The following is a 16621-nucleotide window of genomic DNA, read 5'->3' as shown; positions in this document are numbered from 1 at the left end:
TGGGGCAATTAACATCTTCAGAGTGACCAATCAGGTTGTGTCTTTATGCTCTGTGTAATACTTTATATGGCATTTCCTAATGGGAACTGGCTGGAATATGCTTTAGGTTCAAATGAAAAGTATTGAGGATATTAGTAGGAGAAGGGAATGGTGGTTGAGTATCCCATTTGCTAATCCCTGGAAGCTCACTTTCTGGATCAAGTTGGATTCTTATCCAAGCATATATAGTGGAGATAGTGTGAAAAAGCTCCTATTTATGGTGCAAAATGCATCAGAGGTTTTTCTTTAGACCCTTGGGTCAAATCTGTGACACCTACTCGTTTGCCGCTGTTGCCGGGAGTTCCGGAGAGACTGATATACATTGCACTGTCGGACCTGATCTGTTAAGTGAGGTTGAGATTGAGACATTTCCACTGCTTTCCAAAGGACATTCTAAACCTGACAGGTACTAATTGGAAAAAATCTCCTGTTGGATTAACTATACCTCCCTCATTCCTTTTTCTCTCCCCCGATCAGCTCAGAGGGAGCTATTGGATCTCCCGAAGTGGAGACCCAATTACCGTCGGCACAGGTCCCTTGGTACGGATAATATGGAGATATGTATCGGGCATCTTTATTTAAACTGATTGCGGCTACAGTCTATACAGACTGAGAGACTCTCTCTATACACTTAAAGAGAAGGACACTTGAATTTCTTCAAATGATTACGAGTTTTGTGCGGGCACAGTGAATTAAAACCAATTTAGAGTTTAATGTTTACCCCCTACAACTATATTAGACTCAGTGGATCCAGAGTATAACATTGTTTTTCAAGTATATTTAATTAATTTTTTTATAATATATATACTTGTACCTTTACGGAAATCTTTTTTTTTATGTGATATTTTAGTACTATTTGTTTGTTGACCGGTCCATGAAGTGTATAATATATTTGTGATAATAAATATGTTTATAATTTTGGATATATGATTGTTCCTGTACTAGCTTATACTTTTTTATTTAGCGCAAGGGTGTTTTATTATTTTTACTGAGAGATTGTGAGACAAATTGGACAAGAGAATTTACTAAATCTTGTGGATTTAACTTTGGAAGTATGGATATTAAATAATTTGCAGCTTGAAAGTAGGAAAACCTGTGTTGATGCTGAAGATTATACTTTAAGGAAAAGTAAATGGTGGTGTGGAGGATCCCGGTAACTGTCTAAGGGTGGGATGCATAACGCATCGCATTCTGAATACAATGCATCCCGCCACTCTTTGCATACATGCCGGCGTTGGCTATGCCGGGATGGATGAAGAAATTCACAAAGTACAGCTCTCTCGGTAAGAGTGTCCCTTTGTGAATGAGGACTTCCGGGCCTATGCGCAGAAGGGCGCGCGCGCCACAGGGGGTGCTGGGAGGGAACCCATTGGATTCCTCACATAGCACTCTGCAGAGGGAAGCCTATAGGGTAACGCCATCCGCATCCATTCGGGGCTTGGTGCATATGAGAAATGTGTCAAACCTGCATTTTGGGGGTTTGACTGCATTTCTTCCATGGCTACATCCCGCCCCAATAGTGGAAATACCCGGAGAGGACCAAGTTGTAAAAGGTAAAGATGCAGTGCTGTCCTGAAATTCCATATTTCCTACCAAAGGAAGGAATAAAGAGTGCGTAATTGAGATTGTGTTTTCCTAGCCAATTTCCAGGCCTGGAGAGTGGAAGTTAATAATATATTATGTAAATGGAGTGATTTGAGTGTATAGAGATGTGCATGTAGGATGTAGTTAAGCGAAAGAGAAGAACATAGTTGTGATTCCAGTGTGACATCTATATAAATATTACAACCTCTAATCCAATCAATGGCAAAGTGAAGGAGACGGGTCAGGTTGTATTGCTTGATGTCAGACAGATTAAATCCTCTCTGCAGCTGCTGGGTTAATTTGCGGAAGATAAATCGAGGTTTTTTTATTGTTCTACAAAAATCTGGAAATAAGTCTATGAAGGTGAGAGAAATCCTGTCTCTTTAGAAGAAAATAAAAGTTTTGGGAAACTGTCCACTTTTACTGGCCCGGGAATGAAGCACCCTAATTAATAAGGAGATTATCCCTCCCTTTGTGTATATGAGAATGCGAAATGGCTACAATAGCCGTGCAGAGTCCCTGTACAGACTGTCTATTCTGAGCACATCGAGCAGGCGAGATCAGGTGGGGCAGAAAGGTTGTAATCTATTCGCCATCAATTTGGTTTGAATTTTGAAATCCTGATTAAAAAGTGAGAGAGGGCGATAGACCAGTCTAGAGAAGGATCTTTGCCTGGTTTTCGCTAACACAATTATTTTGGCCTCATTGAACTGAAGTGGGATCTCTCCGGAGGTAAGGATATAATTGTACAATTTTGTTAAAGTCTGAGCCAGTTCAGCTCCAAGCATTTTGTAAAACTCTGCACCAAAGCCATTTGGGCCAGTGCTTTTACCGTTTGGTAAGGATTTCCTGACTTTAAGGACCTCCTCATCAGAGATGGGTTCATCGAGATATTTCCTTTTCTCCGGAGAGAGTCTAGGGAGACGAGCGTCCTCTAAAAATGTATAAACCTCATCTGGATTATCAGGGACTGCAGTATATAAAGATTGATAGAAATGCATAAATTCTTTACAAATAGTTACAGGGTCAGAAATAAGTTTACCAGTAGTATTTATGGTATGAACCCAGGTCTTGGTCTTGGGGACCTTTTTGTGATTATTTTATTATGTTTATTATATTGTGATTGCAAGGAGTTTCCCCGATTTATTCCCCCATCTATGGAATTTATTCCTTTGGTAATTTATAGCCATTTTGGGCCTGTTCTGTAAGGAGAACATCATATACTTGTTTGTCTTGTAGGTAGGCAGTCTTGTGAGCAGGAGTGTCAGAACGTTTATAGGTACAGCAGTCAGTAATGAGAGGGAATCTCTATGTAATGCCGGCAGCTGTTTTGCCGCCGGATCAAATCCTGACGGCGGTAGCCCGACTGTTTGGAATCCAGCAGGTAAGATCCCTAACCCTCCCTTAGGGATGCCTACCCCCTCTAGTGGTGCCTAACCCCCTTTTTCCCTACCCTAACCCTACTGGGGGGGGGGGGGGGGTGCCTGACCCCAAGTTCCCCCGGGGGTCCCTAAACCTAACCCTCCAACCCCCCCGGTACACGCCAAGGCACCCGGCTTACCTTCGTTCGGTAAAACTGGTGTCAGGATTTAGTAGTGGGGCTATTGATAGGTATCGGGATTTGGATGCCTGTCTATAGTCCCATGTCGGGATGTGGCTGTCAGGATATCATCTACATCCCAATGAGGGTGCTACTAAGTTTAGTCAAGAACAATTTATGCTTGGAGTGAGTATACAACAAAATATCCTCACCCACATTAGAACTATTATAATTTCACATATAATCCAGTCTTGTAGTACTTTAAATTAATAGATAAGAGGTGCTACCCATGTTACACCTGCAGTAACTGTATACAATGTTTCAGAATTGTAACACACTCATATTGTAGTCTCTCTTGTTGCCACTAGATGTCACTCTTATCCCATATTTACAGATTGTCTTTATTAAATGCCGTATTTGTGAATATCAATAACTGCAATTCATTTTATAGTCACTATTTCACTCTAAGAATTAGTTTAATATAAGTTCATACACTGGTGGATTCCTAGTAGTCCGGACCTATCATAAACCTGCTTCCCAAGTCCTATATATAATTACAGCTTCTGGTGATAGGGCAGTGCATATAATATTATTATTAATAATAATAATATTATATATGGCACCACAAGTGTTCCGCAGCGCCTTACAAAGTACAAAAACAAATTTGTATACAAGTGACTTACAGAACAATACAATACAGGACATGGATAATATATATTGCTACATTAGCGACCATATCACCCAGATAAGCAACAGAGCATAAGCAACAAAGTGTTAGGTGCCCTGGTGGTGAGTAAGAAGTAGATGAAACTAAAGTAGGGAGAAGCACAAGAGGGTAGAGGGCCCTGCTCGTGAGAGCTTACATTCTAAAAAGGTGGGGGAAGACAAACTGGGTTGACACAGATGGGGTAGATGGGGATGAAGGAGCATGTAGCAAGGAGTTAGAATGATAGCTGGAAGGCTTTGATGAAGTAGTAGGTCTTGAGAGCCCGTTTGAAGGATTGCAAACAGGTGGAGAGTCTGATGGGGAGTGGGAGAGCGTTCCAGAGGTGGGGAGCAGTTTTATCAAAAGGTCATATATTACAAGCCAGGATTTCTGGAAATCTGTGATATTCCACCTAAGGGAGTGGTGGGTGATATTGCTACTCTGTTTCATCTGCTGGATATTACCCCCCTGGAGATGGGGAAAGGTTATTAATACACCATTATACTGTATATATGGTGTGCATATATACATCTTTTTACTGAATTTTATTATGTACTCATACATTTTGATAAACGGGACATTCTTTTATTGTTTTTCAGTCATTTTTTAGATACATACAGTATTTTTTATTAGTTGGGACTATCTTTTTGGATACTCATTTCAATTCATCATTCAGTGCACTGATTGTTAAATTTTTTCAGCTAATTTAATATTGTATCTAATATCCTAGGAACTCCAGTTCTATGTTGTTTGTTATTTTAATTATTATGTTGCTAATAAATTGTTAAAACAGCTTTTAAGGAGCACTTTTTATAGTGGTTATAAGCGCAGACATTCATTCCTTGTTCATTTGCTTTTCTTAAGGGGTTCTGGCAATATCCCTTTATGTCAGCTGCTTTTAATCCACTCATGATCCCTGGTTAAAGGGCGCACCACTATATTACTTTTTCTAATAGTGCCAAGACCCTAACCCTAACCTCCCACTCCCGCAGCCTAACCCCCCCCCAGCCCTGGCTAATGGCCAACCCTGGCCGCTATACTTATGATCGGTATGCGAGCTGTTTAGGTTCCGGCATTGGCTTCTCATCTGATGTCTGGATTCCGGCGCCGGTGTTGTGGTTGCAGATTGGGATTCCGGCACCGGGACTTCGTCCGCCGACATCCCGATCGTAGGTAAACTGACTACATCCAGTTTTTGCAAGCTTTTCCATACTTTCTACAGTCAGTGCAATTTACCACACGTTAAACACATTAAGGTCAAAATAGTGACTTCCCTTCTCTCTTGTTTCTCTCTTGTTTGAACCTGCATCAAGTCAAATGCCCAGGGGTAGCTAGCCCTAATTTCTAGTAATGGGTTTAATATGACTCGCACACACCTCAATTGCGGTAATGATTGAAAATTGTGAAACCTGTTCTGTGAAATAGTAACCTCGTTCCTAATTTGCCAGTGAAATTTTGCTGGTGTAATTTAGCTTTATGTTCACATTCCTTCCCCAAGAACGGCACACAGCAGATAGGGACGGCCTGCCACAGAGTACCGAACTATAAGTTTGGGTCATCAAAAGTCTGCTCATCTATACTGAATATTGTATGTTGTACTTTGTGTCAGACCTGTGTTTAGCATACCTTCCAACATTGGACATCTTTAAATCAGGAAAAGGGTCAAGTGTGGGCATGTTCATTGCATAGTGGGCATGCCTAGCACTAAAGTACTAGTAATCCATTCAAATCACTTTTCTCCCCTATTCAATGACTGCGGGCACCTGGGACACATGCCTCTGATACCCGTCGTACCTACATACCTAACTTCCTGCATATCTAGATAAATGTGTTGAACACGGGTCAGGCACCACAAAACAATACAGTCTTGGTGAAATCCGTTTCCTAGAGGCGTTTTGAATGACCATCTCTTTTAGGACGGGATGCAGCAATGTGAAAAACGCAGTTTGATCGCATTTCTCAAATGTGTCCAGCCCCAGAATGCAGAGGGTAATGCCATCTTCAGATTTCTGTGTGTTTTCTGTGGATGCACAGAAGGACTCCAGAGGGACTTCTGGGTCATAGACCCGGACGTCCCTCATTCGCAAAGGACAGCTCTTACTGAAAGCCGGGACTTCAGATGTACTAAACTCCAAAAAGCAAATTTTTTTTTTTTTTTTTTTTTCTTTCTCTGAGTTTATCCCCGTTAGTTTACACCATGTAAACTACTGTAAGCCTATGGAAACTCCAGGTGCAGGAGAGAGATCTTTGTCAGCTCCAGAAGCAGACACTGTGTGGATGCGCAGTGTCAGCTTCCCCCGGACAAATCTCACTTCTGTGAAATACTTTTCCAAATTTCTGGGGATATAACTCACAGGTACTGAGGTTACAGCAACCACTGTCCCTGCGAGTTCCCCTTTGTACATAGCGGGGATATTTTCATTAAAAATGAAAATATCCCCTGCGTAATGGATAGATAATAATTGTGCCTGGTCTGTTATTTTAGTACATAGACCCCTTAGTCTGAGCAAACTGTAAATAGGTTGACATTTCTAAAAATAAAACTTCACCTTTTAAAGGATGATTTGAAAATGTTCTAGTAAGGATGCACGTGTGCTCTTGATAGTTAGGTCAGCAAATGCCTATACCAATGAAAAGAAAAGAGATCTAGACAGGATTACGAAATCCCTATAAAACGAAGGTCTGTCCTACAGGCTGCGTGATTCCCTTCCATCTACTAGTGTTCTTGGTTGGTCAGACGTTCACTATGAGAGATCTGAACCAGGTAGCCATAACCTCTCCACTATCACAGGCCTGACCTACAGGACCTGAGATGTGATCACCCCTTACATGGACTGGTCCATTGCCCACTGACTAGGTAAAGACACCTGTGGTTTATCAACCAGTGCTGCAAGAACATGATCACTTGTCAGGATTACCTCTGACCAGCCATCTCATGCTTAGGTTTTGACAAGTCAATAGCCTAAACTAATTTAGCACATGATTCTCCTGCTAGGGCAATTAGGTAGGCTCCTCTCTTTATGAATTATGAATCACCTTTTATGAAGTTGTGTCTGTAAGAATTACTGCATAATTGGCATATTGACTGTTTGTTTGTGTCAGATGCCCTGTAGGGCCTCATCCCTTATGAGGAGTAGACAATATTATGTTTCATCAGCGGACTGATTTAAGCATGTTTATATGTGGGTATATATATATATATATGTGTATAAATTATTATTGACGACTTTATTAAGTTGACAGCTTGCACATGAAAACCTTGCAATTTTGAGAATTTCATAGTTGTCTTGAATGATGCCTATTATGAGAGCTGTCTGGTGTTTGTTCTAGTTGGCTAAATCCACAAGAATCCTCACTCTTACTCTACAGTACAGTGCTTCTGATTGTTTGTTTGTGTTTTGTTTTTTTTTTGCTTATTTCATAATTGTCTATTTCTCCTTCATCCACCAGGGGACACTGGAGCCTCAGTACAATGGGGTATAGGAGTGTGTTAACCGGGAGCTGGCACCTTTAAATAAAAAAACTACTGGGAGCTAGCTCCTCCCCCCTCTATACCCCCCCCCCCCCCCCCCAGGTCAGTCTAAAAAATGTGCCCTGGGAGCTGGACGTAAGCCTCCTTAGGGCTCCAGAAATATTATCTACAGCATGAGGACAGACAAGCAGCCTACTGCCCCTGCCTGTCTGCGACGAGGGAGCTGCCGGGGAGATCCTCACCGCTGCTGCATGCGGTTTGCGTTGAGGTCTCCTGCTACAGAGACCTCAGTCTCTGGGGTACCCAAAGGCGCGCTGCATGCAATGCATGTCGTGGGACCCAGTAGCATATGCCCGCCGTCGGCAGCACAGGCAGGGCTAAGGTTAGTGTTCCCTGGCTCCCTGGTTAGCAGAGGAGCCAGGACAAGTATTTAGGCGGGCATTCACAGTGCGCTCCGCTAGCGCTGAGAGCGCCATAGCGGGGGGGGGGGGGGGGGAGGAGCCTAAGTTTCCCTTCTGCTCCTGCCTCCCAGCAGCCTCAGCGCTTCCAGAAGGACGCTGCTGCCCATTTTACACGCACTACAGGGTGGAGAGAGAGCTGTGTCAGGAGTCAGGCTAGTAGTACTCTGTGTATCAGCACTTGCATTTTTATTCTTGTTATCAGCACTATTCTGTTAGCGCTGCAAGCATTATAGTTTATCTCCCTCTGTGCCCCTTTCAGGTCTCTGTGTAGTGTGATTGAAAAATCTGTTATTGCATTACTGTCCTTTTCTCTGTGTGCGTGGGTGTGGTGTCTGTACTATAGACATGTCTACCAAGGGGTCTAAAGCTGCACAAAAGTCTTTTTCATGCAAGACTTGTGAAAAATTCACACAGGGACAATCTAATGCTTCCTTACTGTGTGATAAATGTGTGTCTTTACCTCAAGATACTAATCTTGAAGTCCAGCCTAGGTGGTCTGATCAATTGACTGCAGTTATATCAAATCTGTCATCAGAGCTGGAATCAGCTCGTAAGGACAGGGAGAGGCTGAGACAAACAGCAGCTGAACCAGATTGGGCTCGCTCTCTGGCCAGATCCGTTGAGGGACTTACAAAAGCAATGTCCCAGGCTCCACCTGCTTCTTCTCCTGCTCAGGTCCATAGTAAGAGATTGATTCATAATCCCTTGCACTGGGATGAGTCAGATGAGGAGTTGCAGGACACTGAAGAGGGCGAGGTTCAGGAAGAGGAAACTTACATTCCTGAGGACCCCGAACCTGCATCTCAGGGCGTGGTCGTGGATGCTTTACATGCAACACCTGGCGTACTGCTGAAATTAGATGGTTTTTCAGTAACCTCTACATACTCTAATTTCGGTAAAAGATTTAAACAGTCTGTTACCTTTCCAGCATCAGAAGAGCTGGATGAGATTCTGTCTTCTGCATGGAAACATCCAGACAAAAAATTTAAAATTTCTAAGAAATATCTGTCTTATTACCCTTTTCCACTGACAGTAGGAGATTATGTGAAACTCCTCCAGCAGTGGACCCGTCAGTAGCTCGTCTTTCTAAGAAAACTGTGCTTCCGGTGCCTGGTGCGGTTTCCCTAAAGGAAACCTCGGATAGGAAGATGGGAACACATTAAAATCCTTGTATACAGTTGCAGTGGTTTTGATGCGTCCAGCACTAGTTAGTTGTTGGGTAAATAAGGCCATTGAAGCCTGGGCGCTGCAGCTGGCTGAGGGGATTAAGACAGGTATGCAAACTGAAGACTTAATTCAGTTAGCCGACAGATTGCAGAGTCGGCTGCTTTCCTTGGAGAAGCGTCTAAGGACATTTGTAATCTATCCGCCAGATCTTCAGCATTAGCTATATCTGCTAGAAGGGCTCTGTGGCTGCGTCAATGGCAGGCAGATGCAGAGTCAAAGAGAGCGGTAGAGGCCCTTCCCTTTACTGGGGAGGTACTTTTCGGATCGGAGTTAGATAAGTGGATCTCACAAGCTACAGGTGGGAAATCCACTTACCCTACCATCTGCAGCTCCTCCTCCTACTAGAAGACCTTTGACAGGTCCCTCCTTTCGATCCTTTCGTGCTCTGGAAGATTTAAAAGGCGTTCCAGAGGAGTCCAGCCTTCTCAAGAGGTTCCAGAGGCCGAGGTAGAGCTTCAGCATCAGCCGCCTCCAACACTCAGCAGTACAAGGCAGCTGCCAAGCCTGCCGCATGACGCCCTTCCTTCTCATTTGGGGGATCCCAGGGTCGGGCGCGCCTTTTACGCTTCAAGGACATTTGGATCCAGTCTTGCCAGGACGCCTGGGTCAGGGACATCATTATTCACGGCCTGAAATTGGACTTCGGGGGTCCAACCTCCTTCTCGTTTTTTTTCAAAACCGGTTTACCTCTGGTTGCAGAAAAACGAGGAGAAATTCAGGAGACAATGCAAAAAACGGTTATTGTCTCAGGTAATAGTGAATGTTCCGACCCACCAGAGAGGTCAAGGGTTTTATTCCAGCCTGTTTGTGGTGCCCAGCCGAACGGCTCCATGAGACCCATACTCAATCTCAAGGATTTTAAACACTCATCTTCGGTTTCAAATTCAAGATGGAATCTCTCCAATCCGTTATAGCGGGTCTCGACAGGAACGAGTTTTCTGGTGTCCTTAGACATAAAGGACGCTTATCTCCACATCCCAACTGGCCCCTCCATCAGGCTTTTCTTCGTTTTGCGGTCCTAGAGTCGCATTTTCAATTCCAGGCCCTACCTTTCGGCTTTTCGTCGGCCCCAAGAGTATTCACAAAAGTTTATGCGGCAATGATGGCCCTACTGCATGGTCAGGGGGTCGTCATTGTTCCATACTTAGACGATCTATTGATTAAAGGCCTCTTCGGAAGCTCGGCTGTTAAGGGACATTCGCTTAACTCAGAGCATCCTCCTGCAACACTGTTGGATACTAAATTTCAAAAAGTCCCTCCCTGATCCCTACAGTGTTTACAATTCCTGGGAATGATACTGGACACAGTGCAGCAAAGAGTTTTCCTGCCTCAAGACAAAGCTGCCTCCATTCAGCATATGGTGCGCTTGGTCTTAACACATCGCCAAGTGTCTGTACATCTCTGTATCCGCCTTATTGGTGAAGATGGTAGCGGCTTTCGAGGCGATTCAGTATGCAAGGATTTCACGCCCGTCCTTTTCAACTGGATCTCCTCTCCCAGTGGTCAGGATCCCACCTCTTTCTCCATCAGAGTTTTCCTGACGCCTCAGACTCTAACATCTCTCCATTTGGTGGCTGAACCTTTCCCACCTGCTGGTGGGGAAAAGGTTTGCGGTGTGGGATTGGACCCTCCTCACCACGGGACGCAAGCTTGAGGGGCTGGGGAGCAGTGACTCTGGCAAAGCATTTTCAGGGGCACTGGACGCAGCGAGAAGCCAGATTGCCCATAAATATCCTAGAATTGAGAGCGCTGTATTTTATGCTCTCCAGCTGGCGCATCCGCTGCTGGAGGGGCAGGCAATCAGAGTCCAGTTGGACAACGCCACTGCTGTGGCGTATATAAACAGGCAGGGCGGCACAAAAAAGCAGAGCCGCCATGAGGGAGGTAACAAGAATTTCTACTTTGGGCAGAGGAATTTGCGGTAGTGATTTCTGCGATCTTCATCCCAGGAGTAGAAAACTGGGAGGCCGACTAGCTCAGTCGGCAGGATGTTCATCCAGGGGAATGGTCACTTAATCCTCAGGTATTCCAGCAACTAACTCTGAGGTGGGGGCTGTCCTCAAGCCGACCTTATGGCGTCGAGGTTAAACCACCAACTACCGGTTTACTACTCCAGAACAAGGGACCCACGAGCAGCTGCAGTGGACGCACTGACTGCTCCGTGGAAGTTTCATTAAGTCTACCTATTCCCTCCGTTTCCGCTCATTCCGCACCTGCTTCAAAGAATCAAGCGAGAAGGGATCAAGGTGCTTCTGATAGCACCAGATTGGCCCAGACGAGTGTGGTATTACCAGACACAGATTCTGTTAATAGACAAGCCGTGGCCACTGCCTCTTCAGGACGACCTCCTTCATGTTTTGTGATACATTTATTACTAGCCTAATGGGGTGTATCCACTTAGCGATTTAACCAAGCGATTGCATGATAACGACATAGTTATCGTGCAATCGCTTGCAAATCGTGCATGCATCGGGCATGTTTTGGTCAGAAGCGACCAGCGATGGGCGTGCCCACTGGTCGCTTCGGACATCCAACATCGCCCGTACATGCAGGTCAACCTGACTATCTCGTCAGGTTCAGCATGTGCGGGGAGGAGGGATGTGCCGGAACGAGGTGAACGTTCAGTCTAGGCACATCACTAGCTACACAAACGAGAGCACGATTGCAATGTCGTAATCGTGCTGTCGTTTGTATATCTACAAGTGGATACCCGCCTTAACTACAAGGGAGATCAGCAGCATTCTCTTTAATGTAGCATCATTCTTGCTGGTTTTGTAGAATTATGGTACCAACATGTCAATGCGATCCATTTTGCATAAATATGTTTTCAGCAGTCTTCAACTTTGTTAGGATATGCAAACGCTTTCCCCTAGCTGCAGTGCTTTCCCCATCTCATAATCTAGTTACAGTAATTACTGCATTCATAGGCTGGACCCTGACAGACCAGCCATACAGCCATATGTGACTGATTCTTCAGGAATCCTAGATGAATCTTAATCCCTGGAACTCTACATATTGCTAACAATGATGTCTTTGGCACTCCTTTGTTTATAGTCTGGTATATTATATTCTTATGCTGTTATAAACTCCCTCAATCCTCCCTTTCTTCTGCCACCCCCAAACCCTTCCATATGTTTCTACCTTCACCCTATCTTCTGTACTTCTTTTTGGAATATTCCATCAAATTGAAAACTTGTTTCTCCAATGTAGCTGTACTAGCAAATCCAAGTTCTTTTCCATTCCCAGGTTGTCTGTATTTCTTAATTGCTGAATAATACTAATACTACATGTTCTTTTGTGGTTTATTTTCTGTTTCTTCACTGTGTTTCTAAAATACTTGTTAAGTGCATTTCTGGAACATGTAAATGAAATAAAATGTGTATTTTATTCCTTAGGGGACGATGAGCCTCCGATTGCCAAAGTAAACAGAGATGTAAAAACTCAGCCCTCTCAAGAGGTGACTTTGAACGGTATTGAAAGCTGGGATAAAGAGGGGATCGTAAGTTATGACTGGAGCCTCCACCACGGGGACCCCTCTGTCCTTATAGAGGTAAAGTTATTGGCTGTTCCAAGAGAAAAGCACTAATCCTCGAAGTAGACATATGTTGAATGTTAACTCTATGGGCTGAGATGCAATTGGCCACGAGTTGAATGGAAATTGCTTAACATGAGTTAAATACCTGCAGCCACGACTGTGTCCTTCAATTATAACTCTACGTTAACTCCCATTGATTACTGCGATACCTTAATACAGATTTTAGTTCGCAGTTCCAGGCTAGAAGAAATGTAGGGAAAATCCTTATTTTAATGTAAAAATGTCAGAAAACTGTACAGTTCCCCTGGGACTACCTTATTAGCAGTCTGCAGAAAACCAATACTAAGGAAAAATAGTAAATACCAACATTTTCTAAAAGCTCGCAACAATTATATATGCCAAAAAACAAAACAGACAACTTTTTTTTTTTCATCGGATTGCTGCCTTAATATGGTGGCTGGGTCCTTAGCCCACAAGTCATCTTACCAGTAAAACTGTTGATGAAGGGCTTAGAAGTGGGGTTGTGTATAGCTGACAGAGGATAACATTTTTAAGTCTGTGTTGCTCTATTTTGCTCTGCCAAGGCCTGTGATGTACAATAACCTGCTTGGAGCCCTGTTTTCTAATTTTAATACATTAATGGTGTCTGCAAAAGTTGAATATGTACTAAGCTGGGATGATGGTACTGACCTCCCTTTTAAAGGTATTTTGTCCATTAACTAAAATATATTCAAGTTCTAGAAGAAAAAAATATGCCTCATAAAAGAATACTATAATAATATGGTTCTAATTTAATTACCAGGAAGTGTAGTAGAGGAAGAAAGAACGACTGTGTAAGGAGTGCTTGGTTATGGCTACTACATTGCTATTAAAATCCACTCCTAGCTTTTATTGATCCAATGCATTGGAAGAAGCTTTTTTGGGGGGAATTCTAAATTGTATAAGGTGGGGTTGCATTGTGCTGACATGACTAAGTGATGCCATTTAATTCATAGGCTACATTCTCATGAATAAGAGAGAGATGAAGTAAAGAAGAACAATTTAGATTTTGTTTGGGGTTAATTTTAACCTTTGGAAATTGAAGTATGTCCACATAAACAGGGCCAGATAAAGACTTGTGGGGGCCCCGTGACAATTCCCATGCATGTGCGCTAAAGCCGCCATTGTTATACACCTAACCAGGGCTGGTGCAAGGTTACTCGGCACTCTAGGCAAAACTTGCACACGCACATTTTAGCCCCTCAGGTGGAAGTTTGGAGGTGGCATCTTAAAAGTTCTAAAGCTGCCACTGTCAAATAGATAAACACCCCCTCCCAAAAAAAAGTATGTAAAAAACCTTTGTGCAACATTTGTGGGTACACCCAGGCAGGCTCTAGTGTAGTCAGGGGACACAAGATAGATGGATAGGGCCTGACTCAGAGGTGGACGCAATAAAAACACTGGGTGTCTGTGCATGCTCTGCGCATATGTTCTAATGGTTACCACCAGGGAACACCAATTAGAATTGCATGGTGATCCATGCAACTCCGATAGGCGGTCCTGGCCGGTGACTGTCATCGGTGGGCGTGTTGGTGTCAGGGACGGCGTCGACAGTTCCACTGACACCTGTGGCCATATGCAGTCGGACTTTCTGGGCAACCACAGGGTCACTCTAATGTCCAGTGGAGCGGCCGATGTCCGCTCAAAAGTGCGACTTGTACAGCACCACGGTGGATTACAGCTGCAGCGATATAGATAGAACACATATAAATAAAAAAAAATATATATATATATATTCCCCCAGCCTACTTACCTCCTCCTAAGGTCCTCAAGGAACAGCCTGTGTCCCTAGGAGGAGGGGCAAAGCCGCTCAAGTACTGGCAGCCAGGGCCGGCTCAAGGGGTGTTCGACCTGAGCTGTTCCACCCGTGGGCCGAAGTGGCCCGCAGGTGGACAAATCGGGGGGGGGGGACCCCACCGGCGCAGCTGTGCGCAGTATCCATTCAGTGCCATGAGTGGGCTGGGGGAAGCCCAGCTAGTGAGATTCCCCCCAGCCTGACGTTATTTGGAGGCGTGCCATGCGGGCATGCTCCTCAGATAACATCACGTAAGGAGGCGTGGCCTTTGGTAATTAGGCCATGTCCCCAATTTTGGACGGCACAGGGTGCTATTAGCCCTGGAGCCGGCCCTGCTGGCAGCCAGAGAGCATAGGCAGACGTGAAAGGTATCTATCCTCCACTACCATAGGCAGACTGTCACTGGAGAGTGGAGACAAAGTGGGCCGGCCGGTGACTTCATCGGACCTGGACTAAGGTGCTGCGAGCTGCGGCTTGTCTCCTGCAGGTCTAGCTTTGTGGATTTTTTTTAATTGCCTTTTCTGGGGGGGCGGGTGTAGATGGGCGTCCGCTGCTGGACTAAGCAGCTTTCACTGGGTGTCTGCAAGTGACTTCCGGCAGAGGCAAGACCATGCCCTCTCTAGAAGGCAGCCTCAGCCCGGCGCCCTTAGGCAGCTGCCTAATGGAAGCGCTGGCCCTGCCCCTTACTTTGACTGCACTCTGACTGCCAGCTTCTGCTACACTGCCGGGACCTGGCTCCTGGCAGACAGCAGCAGACTATGTAATACACTGTGGCGGGAACATTGACCAACAACATATAACAAGTTCATATCTGCTATGCTGGCGGGACCCTGCTCCCTGCAGGGAATATTTGCAGTAGTGGGGGCCCCTGGGCGACCGCCCGGTCCACCCCTCCTATAATCTGGCTTTGTACATACACCTATCCTTTAAATTGTGCCAAATAGACCAGTTTAGCGCAACCCAGACTTTGCAACTTAGCTGTGCCAAACACTAAGTACCTAGTACATTATGAAGGAAGTAAGACAAAAATAGAGGAAAAAGTAGCAAAATTGAGGAAAAAAAAAATACATAACACAGGGTAAAAAAGGCAAAAGACGGGCCTGATACAAGTGACTCGCGCCATGTATAGTTATGCTCTATCTGTGACTTTAGTTTTTTGTTGCAAAATAAATTCTTATAATCTGATGTACCAAGTAGACTATAAGCTAACTAAGACGCACAAATAAGGAGAAAGTGCCTATCATGGGAATCGCGTCAGGCGGCTCAGAACGGATATGTGTATGGGGACACATCTGTATTGTGCCATCGTTTGTGGGAGTAGATACCCAGGTATAAACTGCAGTTATTTAGGAATACATGAAAAATAAAAATCTCCACCAAATGACCACTTTTAAATGCAATTTCCCCTGTGTATTTTGTACAGTGAAGTTTTTGTATAGGGTGACATCTTTTCATGTGAAGTGTACTTTATCTGCAGCAAGACCCGGAGCAGCCAGCATTCCTAAAGGTATCTGACCTCCTGATAGGAGAGTACGTTTTCCAGCTGATCATCACTGACACTGCGGATCAGCAGAGTTCAGCCACTGTCACTGTTACCGTGCTGACAAATGAGCAAACTGAGGGTGAGTGGTGTTTTACATGGTATATCATATTGGGTACAAAAGAAAAAATGCTTTGTGGTACTGTCATTTCAGAGTGCTGGATTTACAGTGAAAACTGGTCTGTGTGTGTTTTTAATATTATCTTCACTCACTATGCAGTCCCTCAACTGTCCCATTTCTGTTTTCAGAGTACTGCCTTGCTCCACAAAAAATTGGCCGATGCCGTGGCTCCTTCCGGCGATGGTGGTATAATTCAGATGTGAATGACTGTGAGGAGTTTACATTTGGAGGGTGCAACCCAAATAACAACAACTACGTCCGAAAGGAGGATTGTAGGCAAACCTGCATTAATTTATCTGGTTAGTTTACAGATTTTAATATTTAAAAGAAAAACAAATTTTCTTTAAACTCCCAAACTCCTTATAATCCAGGTTTGAAGGATATCCTTGCTTGAGTCCACATGGTTAAGTGAACTGAGGTACTAACTAAGGCCCTGATTTAGAGCCGGACGCTATTTGCGGTCGTTCATTCAAAAACAAAAAAAAGGGGTGACTATTCAAATGAACCGTTCGCTCTTTGCAGTCTGTTGACGCCTCTGTCTGAACGAGCGAACAAAACTTGC

At 44.3% G+C, this 16621-nt stretch overlaps 1 protein-coding gene across 1 annotated transcript in view; it reads left to right on the top strand.

Moving 5' to 3' along the window:
- Positions 1 to 266: 266 nt before the first annotated feature.
- LOC148501650 (kunitz-type protease inhibitor 1-like) overlaps positions 267 to 16621 on the top strand; it is a 39509-nt gene continuing 23154 nt past the window's right edge. Inside the window, exons 1-7 of the mRNA XM_088450180.1 lie at positions 267 to 445; positions 1911 to 1986; positions 2863 to 3007; positions 9729 to 9779; positions 12425 to 12579; positions 15876 to 16020; positions 16188 to 16358. Of these exons, the coding sequence (XP_088306306.1) occupies positions 267 to 445; positions 1911 to 1986; positions 2863 to 3007; positions 9729 to 9779; positions 12425 to 12579; positions 15876 to 16020; positions 16188 to 16358 (922 nt within the window). The remainder of the gene's footprint in view (positions 446 to 1910; positions 1987 to 2862; positions 3008 to 9728; positions 9780 to 12424; positions 12580 to 15875; positions 16021 to 16187; positions 16359 to 16621) is intronic.

The sequence above is a fragment of the Taudactylus pleione genome, unplaced genomic scaffold (genome assembly GCF_031769625.1).
Source record: "Taudactylus pleione unplaced genomic scaffold, aTauple2 ptg000509l, whole genome shotgun sequence".
NCBI lineage: Eukaryota > Metazoa > Chordata > Amphibia > Anura > Myobatrachidae > Taudactylus > Taudactylus pleione.
This window is presented reverse-complemented; position numbering and strand designations above follow the sequence as displayed.